This window comes from Terrapene carolina, unplaced genomic scaffold, assembly GCF_002925995.2.
Source record: "Terrapene carolina triunguis isolate 2854851 unplaced genomic scaffold, T_m_triunguis-2.0 Scaffold66, whole genome shotgun sequence".
Classification (NCBI taxonomy): Eukaryota; Metazoa; Chordata; order Testudines; family Emydidae; genus Terrapene; species Terrapene triunguis.
In genome coordinates, this window is record NW_020664417.1 from 27,068,572 (window position 1) to 27,081,769 (window position 13,198).

Here is a 13,198-nt window from a genome sequence, read left to right on the forward strand (position 1 = left end):
GGCTAAATACTTTCAGGTCCTCTGTACAACCACAAAGAATGGCAATCACATCTTCCTGGTTTATTTAAAAATGCTTTTTTCCCCTCTGTTTCGATCTCTGAAAGTCCCACGTAAACAGGAGAAACTGAGGTGAAGTTCCTGTAAAGACTTAAAGCATATGACTAGTCGTATCATATTCAGTGTGACTACTGCCATATAGAAAGTTAGGCCCTTATCCTACACTGTTATGCATGTGCTGAACTTCCCATGTTGAGGAAATGGTGAAATTGACTACATAAAATATTGTCAAATATACAAAGAGAATTAAGGCTTAGATAAAACTTGTTTGTTTATACATGTAACTAGCACCAACTAAAGTAATTTAAAAAGTTTCTAGTTTTTGTGTGTAGGTGAGGTCCTTTTCTTCAGTTTTTCAGTTCTAGTAATCTTAGGGTACATTTATGCAGCAAAAAAAAAACCCAAACAAAACAGCAGCAGCAGGGAGTCTCAGAACCTGGGTCAGCTGTGTGCTGTGATGCTAAAAATAGCAGGTTAGACACTCTGGGCTCCAGCTGGAGCTGTGGGCTCTGAAAACTGGTGAGGAAGAAGGGTCTCAGAGCCCAGGCTCCAACCAGAGCAGGAGGTCCACACTGCTATTTATAGATATAGCGCAAATCTGAGTAAGATGACTCAGGCTCTGAGACTTGCTGCTTTGGAAGGTTTTTTTGTTTGTTTGTTTGTTTTTTGCTGCATAGACTTACCCTTAGGTGTTACCTTAACAATAGGCTTAGAAAAAAGCTTTCAGTCGGAAGTGACTTTTTAAAGTTAAATTTCTCTTTAAAAAGTGCATACCCTGGTTTTTTTTGTTTTTTGTTTTTGTTTTTTCCCCCTGAAAAATCCCTAGAAGCCTGCCACTGAGGCTACGTCTATCCTACAGTTTATGTTGGCATAACTTATGTCACTCAGGGTGGGGGAGGAATAAATCAACCCCTGAGTTACACCAACATAAGTGCTGGTGTGGACAGTACCGTGTTGGCGGGAGAGCTTCTCCCACCAACACAACTTTCTGCTGCTTTTGGGGGCTGGAGTAATTAATGGGAGAGTTCTCTCCCATTTGCTTAGAGCAGCTACATTAGACAGCTTACAGCGACACGGCTGCACCTGTAAGCTCTCTAGTGTGGCTGTGCCTCTAGTAACCGAATTTTTTAAATTTAGTCAGACCAAGGCAGCTAATTCCACAGAGCAAGGTCTGTTGCTTTTGTGCACTTTTCCAGACTCCTAAAGCCCACATGTGAGTTTCTCGGGTGGTGATTTCAAAAAAGGACATTCAAGACTCAGAAAAATGAGTTTTCTACTTTTTAAAATTCCTATGTGCTTCTCTAAAATCGCTTGTGTGAATCTCCTCAAAAAAGGCAAACCTTTGTCCTATGCTAAGAGACATATGAGAGACTTCATGTGGATTGGGTTTGTTTTAAGAAATTGTATCCTTGTGTTGAAATGCAAGTTACTACCTTAACTGTGGTGAGAACTTATACATAGGAATTTATCCTCTTACTGGTAGTAGATCTTTGGAATGTAGTAAGAAATAGGACTTATTTTGTTTCCTTTTTTTAAAATTGTCATTCCAAGTATATCTTGCCATCTAAATGAGTTAATTTAGACCGGGAAGGATTTTTAAATTTAAAAGTAACAACACTTAAGGGTCCAGACTCTTCAGACCTGCAATGTTTGCAGTCTTTCTCAAACAACATCCTACAATAAAGAAATGTGGCTGGGAGATAAAAAATTACTTGTGTCTGGCTCAGCTGCAGAGACTGTGCATGAGTTTCTTCATTGCATATCTTTGAGAGAGTCGATGCAAATAGGAACTAGTGGGCCTCTCTTATTAACTAAATATAGTATGTACTGTAACTGTATGTACTGTGACAAAGTTCCCCTTCTGCCTTGGTGGATCCTGCGCTTATTGGCGGATTTGCTCGCCTCAGAGATTCACGGCAGCCCTCAGTGTGTGTGTGGGTTGTTTTGTTTGTTTGTTTTTTGCAAAAGTGGCTAAACTGGCTCAAACCTGCCATTCACTCAGCTAACCTCATCACTGGCCATCATAGGGGAAAAGGAAGGAGAACAATCCCCGCAGTTTCTGCTGATTCACCTAGTAGGTCAGGGGACAGGCCAGGGAACTTCCCCTCTGGTGGGACCCACAGTCCAGATCAATTCCTCTTGTATCCAATAGGGAGTTGAGGGGATGGGGGGAACCTGGGCCCACCCTTTACTCTGGATTCCAGCCCAGGGCCCTGTGGATCACAGCTGTCTACAGTGTTTCGTGTAACACCTGTGTGACAGCTACAACTGCCTGGGCTACTTCCCCATGGCCTCCTCCCACAAGACCTTCCTCCTGATGCCAGATAGCGTTTGTACTCCTTAGTTCTCCAGCAGCATGCCCTCTCACTCTCAGCTCCTTGCGCGGCCCTCACTGACTGAAGTGAGGTCCTTTTTAAACCAGGTGCCCTGATTAGCCTGCCTGCCTGCCTTAATTAGTTCCAGCAAGTTCCTGATTGTTCTGGAACCACTCCTGTTACCTTACCCAGGGAAAAGGGACCTGCTTAATCTGAGGCTAATATATCTGCCTTCTATCACTCTCCTGTACCCACTTCCTGGATCCCAATAGGATCACTCTCCTGTAGCCATCTGGCCCGAACCTGTCGCAGTACGCATTGCACAAACACCACTTGGTATATGCTGCTCTTCACTGGGAAGCAGAGATTACTTGTACTTCATGTTCAAAATTTAGTACTGCTGAGCACCACACTAAAATAATTCAATGGTTATGACTGGCTTTTTCCCCCTTACTTATCTATAGTACACTAGACCAGCCTCTGATGTCAACATGCTTGGAGAAATGATGTTTGGCTCAGTGGCAATGAGTTACAAAGGTTCTACCTTGAAAATCCACTACATACGGTAAGTGAATTTCCTCTTCTAGGATTATCCCTATTGCCAAATGCTTGGAAATGGGGAAGGAGAAGGTATTGGTACTGAAACTGTTGAGTCACTGAGATGATGATTGTTTATCCTTTCAGCTGTCCTCCGCAGCTTATGATAAGTAAAGTGTTCTCAGCCAGAGTGGGAAGCTTCAGTGGAAGCACAAATAAGTAAGTTTGGTTGTTTCCTGTCATTTCTCACTCTCATTTTAGATTTCTTCTGTGTCTGCTCCTAAGGTTGGTCTATATAAAACTGGAAAGCTCATAAAACCAAATGCCCAAATGTCTGCTGGCAGTGAGTGAAAGGGAGAGAGAGTGAGACTGTTTATGAGCAGTATTCACATGCTGAGCTCTAGCTGTCCCACGAAGGCTAGAGAGGAATGGGATCGTTCAGGATCCATCTACATTGGAATAAATGACTTGCAGCATGGCAGCAGCTGGCCCAGGTCAGCTGACTTGGGCTTGTGCGGTTTGGGCTGCAGGGCTAAAAATTGCAGTGTAGATGGTTAGGCTGGAGCCCAGGTTATGGGACACCCGCCCCCCGTGGGGTCCTTGAGCTTGGGCTCCAAGACAAGCCCAAACATCTTCACAGCAATTTTACAGTCCCACAGCCCAAGCCCAATGAACCAGAGTCCGATGACCCAGGCCAGCAATGGGTGTTTAATTGCTGTGTAGATGTACCCTTTGACTCTTTAAGTGTGCTCTGGATGAGCAGTGGGTGAAACTTGAAGTTTAGAGGCTTGTAAAAACATTCAAAGGTTTTGGGTCTCTATCTTTAGTGACAAGTTCCCACTGCCAACAAGGTTGCCTTTTTAATATAATGGTGTGCATATATTTTTCTACCTCTCTCTCTTTGTCTCCTCCTCTTCCCCCTCTCCTCTCCCCCGCCCCCTTCAAAAATTGCTGATGTGATTTTGCTCAATTCCCCTCTACCCCTCAAAATCACTGTGGGCAGAGACCAAACATGGAAAGTTAGTTAATTCTGAAAGGTACAGTCTTAAAGGTTACAGTCCTCCACAATCTATTTTCCATTATGAATATCTGTTACAATATAGGAATATCTGCTAATCTTTAAGCTTGGTGGTGAAGTTAGATTTATATAACAAAGCAAATAAACAGAGTGTAGTTTGATGTTAGTGGAAGCCATTCTATTCCCCTTCTTAGAAATTTTGATATTTTTCCCTTTTTAGCTTGCAAGATAGCTTTGAATACATCAATCAAGATCCCTGTCTGGGAAAATTGAGCTCTAATCAAAATGGTTTGGGCACCTGCCATAGTGGAAGTAATCTAGGTAAATATTTTTTTATTTTATTTAAAAAAAATAATCTTTTCCTGATGGGGCCATCTATTTTTTTTTTCTTTTAAATTATTTTCCCCTGCATTGTCTTTAATTGTTTGTTGTTTGTTTGTTTTTTGTCTTGCTCTCTCCCTGCGTTGCCGTTTTTAGGTGTGTTACAGCTGTGTAGCAGCAAAGTGCTGCAGGGTGTATCTGAAGGAGTTCCCCTCCGGCTCATCCGGAGTGCTTCTTTCTTTGCAGGTTTGTGTGGAATGCTGAGCACAGTATGACCCACCCACCCACAGTAACCCAGCTTCTTCTGAATCTTGTCAGGAGGTCCATAATTACGCTCTAGAAACAAAGGGCTAAAGTGATGAAGATATTGTTGATAGGCACATATTGGCTTTATATTTTGACTCAAGCCTTCTTGAAATACCAGGCTGCATTAAATTGCTTCCTGTTCTTCCCTCCCACCTCTACCACAAATGTTCACATTAAGGAAACTTCCTAATGTAATGTGTATTCAATAATAAATGAGTCCTTATGTTTCTAAGAGGATTTATGTTTCCTGGTCTACATTTGAACTCTTGCTGGTGTGCAGTTCCCTTTTGCTTCTTTCCCTCTTTGCTTTCCTCTGATATCTTTTGACCTGTGGATTTTTTTCACTCGATGGCAACGCTTTTAAGACATTATTGAACTGAGTCTGGGAGTGGTTAAGTTTTGATTTTACAATATTAAAGGCTTTATCTTAAATGCAAAAGTAGCATTTAGTCTACTTTACATATGAAAAGATCCTTTTACAGGCATGATGATTACTTATGCTATTGGGGAAACCTCGGATCTAACTGATCCTGTTGATTGCAAAAATGAAAAGTTACTTCACTTCCCTCACAAATCTTGCATGCTTCATAAGTTAAGTGAATATATGCTACTAACACTTACTGGTGATCTACACTGGATTGAGTTTTTGCTTCATGCTATAAAGCAAGCATAGTGGTTAATTTAAAAACAACTGAAACTGATACTCCATATAAAGTATTGTTAGCCTGTTCAATGCCAGTGACTCTACAAAAATAAACTAAATGGGGATTTTCTAATGTGACTAGAGATTTTGGGTGCTCCCATTTTTGGGTACTCCACCTGAGACACTTTCATGGGGCTGATTCTCAGCTGTATGACTTTTTTTCAGTGTATATAAATTAATGTTCAGATTCCTACAGGTACCTAGAAGGTATTTTAGCCTAAAATAAAAAAGGCAATCCCACTAGTAGTGTTCAGTATTGAAATATGGCTTGCTATCACCTCTTCAAACACTGAATATTTTTTTTACACACTGTGGACATAGCTATTGCTTAAATTAACTGCACTGGATGTGACTTTGCTGTTGTGTGGCCTTTAAACATAAACTTTGCTTAACACTGACAAACAATATGAGGCAGCATGTAATGTTTTCTGTTGATCTGATCTGTTTACTTTAGCACATAGCACCCCCGTTGATATGCCTAGCAGAGGGCAAAATGAGGACAGAGACAGCGGCATTGCTCGGTCAGGTATCTGTGTTTCTTTTTCTCCCATTTGATGAAAGCAAAGCTTTTTAGCACAGTGATTCAACAGATTCAGGTTTTGCCCAACCAGTGGGGTGGAGTTTGGATATCGCTGCTTATAGCACATCCACACGAACTTGTGGATCTGTTGAGCAGTTCCCTTCCCTATAAACTAGGTTTCTGCTCAACAGCTCTGCTGCTAGGACATACTCTTCCCCTTCTCCCCTACAAATCAGTAAGAAAGGGGATGTCTTGTGATACTCTGCCTTTACATCATTAACTCATTTGGTTCTCATCTATGTAGTACTTCAGTAATATAAATGTATAAGCTAGGGAAGAAATCAATAGTAGCATTTCCACTAAAGAAAAGAGGGGAGAGGATTTTTTGCTCAGTGGGTGGAAAAGCAGTGGGTAGAGGTTGGCCTGCCTGTCATGACTGGCAACATCTCTTAGGACAGATTGCTTCAGAGGAGTAGAAAGCCAGCACAGAGGAGAGAGATGCCATATCAGTCTAGTCTCCACTACATATAACATTCTGGTGCTGTTAAGAAAAAAGTCTTCTACTATGTTAAGGCAGCAAGAATAATTCAAATAATTATGGTTTCACCTGCTGGGAATGAGTCAGACAGAAAGGAAAGCTACTGTTTTTTTAAAAAATGAGAAAATCAATAGGCAAAAATTATATTCATGTTAACCTGGCCAAAGGGAAAAGTGTTTTGTTTAATCAGCACCCTACAAAATGTCCATGTGTGTGTTTTCTTGACAGCATCTCTGAGTAGTCTCTTGATTACACCGTTCCCATCACCAAGCTCCTCATCCTCCTCTTCCAGTAGCTACCAGCGCCGCTGGCTCCGAAGTCAAACAACAAGTTTAGAAAATGGAATTATTCCAAGGTGGTGAGTGTTGTGAGCTTCTCCCTGCTGGAATACAATAATAATTGGGCTGCATTTGCTGAAATTGGCCAAGCCTCTGTTCTTAAAGGGGCAAGTCAGTTTAACATTTTTTTTCCCTAGTAACAGTCTGATCTCTCCTACGTACTAGTGTTAAGTGTTGCTTAAGATTATTACAAATGAATGACTACAAAATGAGGTTGAAAATGAACACATTTCAAATGAAGGATTATCATTTATTCCTGAGGCACCCATTCAAATAAGAAAATTAAACTCTCAGCTGTTACTGGAAGAACGAATGGAGCTACCTACTGATATGCGGGAGAATGTAACATCAGTGGCACAATTATATTCCTACTATAACAAACTGATTAGTGACTAGTTAACAAAACTTTGGTGCAATAGACCATGACAACTCTCTTGGCATGTACAGGATGCCTCAAGCAGTGATTTTGGCACAACTTGAAAAAAAGAGAGCTATGACCCAAAAACAAAAGCCAAAAGCTTGGCTATAATAACTTCAATACATTTGCCAGTGGTCTGACGAAAACATTATGGGGTGCATCAAGACTTGGCTTATAGACAGTCTTGCTTTTTCATAGCAAGATAAGGAATGCCTCTAAGCTACCTCCCTCCCTCACAAATGGACCTGCATATATGCATGCATGCATGCTCATAGGCCTGAAGCCAGTGGATCCCTCTCTGTGCAGATTAGGAACAGTACGGAGTTGATGCAGGCTTTGGGAATTGGCTTTCATTCTCTCACCTTGCCCTCCAGTGTGGTGGAAGTTACCTGGAAAAGGTCATCCAACTTAATGCTGTAATATATTTTCAGGGAAGCTGGGGTCAGCCACTGCCAAGGAGCTGGAGGTGCTAGAGGTTGATAACCCTGTCCTCTTGTGGATTCTGAGGGTTTTCCAGGCTTATGCAAGTGCTCCTGTAGCCTTTATCTAGGAGATGCAAAGCCCACTTCTCCCCAATGAGATGACATAGTTGATTCTCTTACAGAGATTCCATGTACAGATTTCCCACATGAAAAGCCCCCTCTGTGGCTTTTACCATTGGAAGGGATACTTGGCCAATGGGTCACAGGTTGTCTTAATAAATATACAAATTAAACAGGCTAAGTGCCCTACAAACACCTTGGAAGAACCATTTCCATGCCCCATATCTCTGTTCCATTAATCATTGCTACAGACAGATATTTTGGCTTTCTTTTGGTCTGTGGGCCAAAAAAATTATCCTGAAACCCACCATATGAAAAAGTGACCTTAAGTTCAAAAACTAATGGAATAGCTTTTAGACAAAGCACAAGGCATTGGTTAATTAATTAAATTGTGTTCAATTTAGATCATCTTATAGTGATCAGTTAAGTTAGTGTAAAAAAAACCCTTTGATTAAAATCTCATTTAAAGAGGCATTTTAAAAAAAAGTTCATTCTCAAATATATTTCAGTGTTTTTGTAACTGAAAGTGGTAACTTCTTATTCCTAAAGACAAAATTTAAGCCTGCTTGCTGAACATTATTTTCTCTGTTCTTGGTGTAGTATTTGCAGTATGCAGCATCAAATCTTTCTCCAGAGGTAAATGAGTTCTGTGAATTTGCTTTCATCACAGCCATAGTAGAGAAGGAAATTGCACAAAGGTATTTTAGAGCCAATAATTAGGCTGTCAGGCATTACAGGTGTTGCTATGTTCAAACATTCATTTGGTCAAACAATCAAGTACCATTGAAACAACGGATTTTTGCTATTGATATCAATCTGCTTTAATTCATACAGCCAAAACTGCACAGCATCTGACTGATCTTAAGACCAACTTCCCAAAGAAAATAGAACTTCTATCTGCAGCTCCATATGGTTACTTGTCAGTCAAGCACAATTAGCAGCTTTGTTGAAAAGAGTTCTCACAGAGCGGTAGCCGTGTTAGTATTCCTCGTTGTTTTAGTCAAACTTCTGTTCCTCAATCTCAAACTATGGGAAACTATACAAGAACTCCGTTTGCGATGTTCCTTATATGTTGATTTACTGTCCCTTTCACAAAGTTCATGGGAATTTCTATCTTTGCACTAAAGTTACTAATGAGTTCAAAGGAGGTTATGGTATCATCTTGAGCTCTTGTTTCCCACAAGCTCAGTTTTCTCTTTAGTGCCTCTGTGGTGACAAATTTAGTATATTCAACTCATTGACTAGATCAGCCAGAAAACAGTTTCTGCTTAGAATGAGTTTTCAAAAATGCACAGACCTTAGTTCAAATAGCCAGCTTTTTGCTCGCCTTTTTGCTTGTTTCAACTGAAGTGCAGTCTGTATGGATTGAACAACATCTATGTAATGCTTTTCTTTTTTTAAAAAAATGAAAATGCTACAAATTTACCAGTAGTATTTGTAGAGATTGGCACAATAATATACCCTCTGAAACGTTCTTTTAGTTCAGTTAATTGCAATAGCTTCTCCAAAGCCAGCAACATCAGTAGACTGAGTTGCATTGCAAATATCTTTATTTTCTGATGTGGTTTTCTGACAATCCTTTGGCATTTGGCAGCACTATTGGATATTGGATGCATTTAAACTATGCAAGATTATTCCCTCCTTGCCATGCTGAAACATGACTTCAGTGACATTTGGTAATGGATGGTAGGACAAATACCTTGCCAGTTACATGACGCTGTGTTGTAATAGTCTATTTAAAAAAAAAAAAAAAAGCCATAAAGGCATTCTATACTGTATTTCTGAGACAGAAGTAGCTTTTTGAAAAGCACTGTTTTGGTTTATGGCAGTTAATAGCCTCCAAAAACTCTTCTGGCTTCCTGGCATGTTCATTATGAGGTATTTGGGTGTCTTATTGCAGGGTAGACATAGTCACAATGCCTTTAGAAATTCATTGTGGTCAGTAAATGTAAGGATCAGACTGGCCTGCAAAGGAGCAGCTACCAATGGGTGCTTATTTCATCTCTTCTTGTCATCTCCATCTTGTGCTGTGGAATCAAAATTTCCCCTTAAATAGGTTCTCTAGTCTTTATGGCTGAGACAATAACCATCAAAATGTAAACAGAGTTCAACTGTCTGCCTGTATCTGCCATAGGTCTGGCACTTGTGAACTTTCTCATCGTGATAGGACGTTAACCCTAAAAACGTAATGTCAGCATGGTTAACTATTCTACTGCTGATCCTAGCTTGCAGGAAATTAAACAATTTTATGAATGTCTATACACTCTAGTGTAAGCATTGTCTCATTTTGGTGTTGAGTAGCCGAGCGTCAGAGATAACCACTACTTATTTTTTCCAGTCAGACCCCTAAGTATATGTAAAGTCAAAAGCTAGATGGTTTTCATCATGGACCATCAGTTTCTTGATCTCTGGCTCCAAACACTTTCTGATGACTTGTCTCTCACTCTTGATCAAATGCCTGGTGCTGCATTCACAAATTATTGCATACTGTACTCACTGACACCATGGAACTGCCAATGCTAGAGAAATGGTGCCTAGAAGTTAAGGATATCACAACCCAATCAGGAGGGGACAACCCATGGCTGGCTTCTGGGTCATACCTTACAGGCTAAGAGGTCCTGTCCTATTCCGCCATATATTTCTGTGGTTTCTATTGAGATTACTTTGTGCAGTTGCCATGACTTAGTTTTTGGCTGATTGGAGCAGTAAGCAAGGCTCTTAAGTGATTTAAAATTACTCCTTGAAACTCGGGGATGCTGCCATAAGATAGAAAGGGAACAGAGAGGATTGGTAGGAGTGGGAGAGTGAAAGTAGCTAAATTACCTGTTTAACTTGGTCCTGTTTAGTACTACACAAAACAATGCTATGTTGTCACTGGAAAAAAAAAGTGTGTTGTGTTTTTGTTTGTTTGTTTTTTTACTTTGAGAGAGCTATCCTGATGTCATAACCTAGCGGAGATAAGGCACATGCAGTTTTTACCTTGGTTTAGGTAATTGAGGTCAACACAACATCCCTACACACTTATGGCTTACCAACTAGCTACATCAAGGGGGGGGGGGGGAAATGAGTGTGTTGTCTCCACTAGTATTTTATATCAAGATATCTGACTCAAGTCAAGTATCAAAGTGGTGATGATTTGTCTTCAATAAAGTCTTTTATTTCTCAGTTAGTAAGCTCATTGGAGTAGATACTTAATCACTGTACAAATAACAAATTTTCTGAATTCTGCCATGAACAGGATTGTGTAAATTCAGTGATAAGATGGCCTTGCAATTACGGACTGAACTGGGACTCAGCTGACCAGGATTCATTTTCCAGATCTGCCACAGACTTCCTTTGTAATCTTTGGAAAGTTATTTAATGTACCGCGTGCTTTCATTGCCCATCTGTAAAATGGCAATAATAGCCTCTACCACACGGGGATATTACGATAAATGTATTAATTCTTATAAGGCATTTGGATATGATGGTGATGTCAGTCAGAAATACCCACACAGAAGTGTTTTCAGGGGTTCTGTTTATGGGTGCTATTCCTAGAGGAAAGTTTTAATGAAAAGGTGGCTTGCATTCTAGCAAAGGGTTCTGTAGTTTGAGTTGTGCCACTGAGAACATTCTGCTACCTGTGAGTGAGTGACATTTTTAAGGAGGGGAGTAAGTGGGAACAAAACTTTTGCAGGGCATTGAAGGAGACTTGGAGGTATAGTTAGAATCTCTTGCTAACATACAGCACTATGCATTGTATACAAATGTAGGAAACGCACAGGGTAACTGGCCTACCATTTATCTCATTGCAGGTCCACTGAAGAGACTTTTAGCATGGCTGATGAAAGCTGCAGTTCCAATCCTGCAATGATTCGGAGGAAAAAAATTGCCATCAGTGTAATTTTCTCCCTGCCTGAAAGAGAAGACGCACAGAGGAACTTCCAGGACTTCTTTTTCTCTCACTTCCCTCTATTTGAATCCCATATGAACAAGTTAAAGAGTGCAATTGAAAAGGTACAGAATGCTATTTAGTGGAGTCTGAACAATAAGCACTAAGCAGGGATGGAATACTCTAGAGCCTAGAAAGGCATAAATAATCAGGGGGTGACGCCAACTTGCAGACTGAGCCCTGCATGGGGGGTAACCCATAGCTTCTCTGCCTTACTAACTGCATTGGAAAATTGTGCCTTGGGACCACAGTCCCTCCCTGGGTTCTCTTTGCATTGGAAGGAGGATTTGGGGGTGGGGGTGATCCTCTTCTCCCGTTTAGATGATTTTTCAACTGGTTGATGCATTATGGGAGAGTGCGTGCATGCTTGCTTTGAAAGGGCTGGCAGGGAGGAGAGTATCTGGTGTACAGCCCTTGCTCTCCTCCCCACCCATGCACCTGATCACATGTCCTAGATTGGTCCTACGCAGTCACACATGGGGATGTGTGCAGCTCTTGCTATCCTAAGTGGCCACATAACATCAGGGCTAGAGCCACAGTGTCTGTTCATCAGTTCAGACCTGTTGATGAGCCTATAAAGATGATATAAACTATTTTGCATTCTTTAAGATGTCACTTTTTATTGTTCAAGGCCATGATCCTCTGTAGAAAAATAGCAGAATCCAGCCTAAGAGTACAGGTTTATATCAGCCGTGTCACGGATGCCCTGGGAGAATTCAGGTGAGCTGTTATTACATCGTATTATAGGAGGAAGTTAAGGTCACCTGGTATTTCCTGTTAAGACCCTGTTTTTTCAATAACTTTGCCAAACTAATCATTTGGGCTAAATTTTTCCAAGTTAGGTGTCTGCCTCAGACTCAAATTTTTTGGTAAACTTCAGCAAAAATGGTTCAGCCATTTCTGAGAATAACAGTAGGGGAAAATGCACTGTATTCCTATATTTAAAAAATTCTTACAGCTGTTGTGCTGAGAAACTTGAATTCTTCCCTGTTTTGACTCAGGTACTTGAAATTTGGCAGAGGGGTGATGCCTTTTGCCATCCCTGTGAAAATCCACCCAAATGTGGCCCTGCTATAAGTCTCTGAAAAATCTCAGTTCACACATGCTCAAAGAGATTTACTAGTCTAGTAGCTAATCTCTCCTCATGGCTTGTAGCTGCCGACTGGACTGCATGTGCACCATCCCCACAGAGCAAAGGAGCATGTTTCAGCCCACAGACTGATTAAGACTTTCCCTGCAATTGCTCCCCCAGGCTGCAAAAGGCAGCTGTGGTGTCGGATAGTAGAGCTGATAGCAGGGAGACTGTTTCCTGTGCTCTCAATGCCCCTCCCTTGGTCCCCCCACTTCAGTCCTTCAGCAACCAGGTGAGGAAGAGAGGGGGGAGAACACCTGACTGGAATGCAGAGGTGGAAGGAGGGAGGCAGGCAGGAGCTGGAGGGTGGGAGTTGAGGTGATAAGTTGGAGGATGGATAGGAGCAGAGGAAGACAGACAGGCTGGGGGCACAGGGGAGAAGGGTCTATAACCATTAGAGAACACTCTCCTCCAATTGAACCCAGGAGTCATGAGTCTAACAACCTTCTGCTGTCAGCAGATAGTTGTGAAATCCACTGGCAAAGTGTGTCTGATCCCCCTCTAGTCGCTTGTCCACACAGA

General features: G+C 41.3%; 2 protein-coding genes across 2 annotated transcripts in view; one reads left to right on the top strand and one right to left on the bottom strand.

Moving 5' to 3' along the window:
- The window catches only part of FNIP2 (folliculin interacting protein 2), a 72,449-nt gene that overhangs the window by 39,932 nt on the left and 19,319 nt on the right, over positions 1–13,198 (top strand). The window contains exons 4-11 of the mRNA XM_024211535.3: positions 2,837–2,937; positions 3,057–3,128; positions 4,148–4,248; positions 4,405–4,494; positions 5,712–5,783; positions 6,544–6,673; positions 11,408–11,609; positions 12,176–12,264. Coding sequence (XP_024067303.2) covers positions 2,837–2,937; positions 3,057–3,128; positions 4,148–4,248; positions 4,405–4,494; positions 5,712–5,783; positions 6,544–6,673; positions 11,408–11,609; positions 12,176–12,264 — 857 coding nt within the window. The remainder of the gene's footprint in view (positions 1–2,836; positions 2,938–3,056; positions 3,129–4,147; positions 4,249–4,404; positions 4,495–5,711; positions 5,784–6,543; positions 6,674–11,407; positions 11,610–12,175; positions 12,265–13,198) is intronic.
- The window catches only part of CUNH4orf45 (chromosome unknown C4orf45 homolog), an 88,236-nt gene continuing 86,428 nt past the window's right edge, over positions 11,391–13,198 (bottom strand). Inside the window, exon 5 of the mRNA XM_029910630.1 lies at positions 11,391–11,457. Within this exon, the coding sequence (XP_029766490.1) occupies positions 11,425–11,457 (33 nt within the window). The 3' untranslated portion in view covers positions 11,391–11,424. The remainder of the gene's footprint in view (positions 11,458–13,198) is intronic.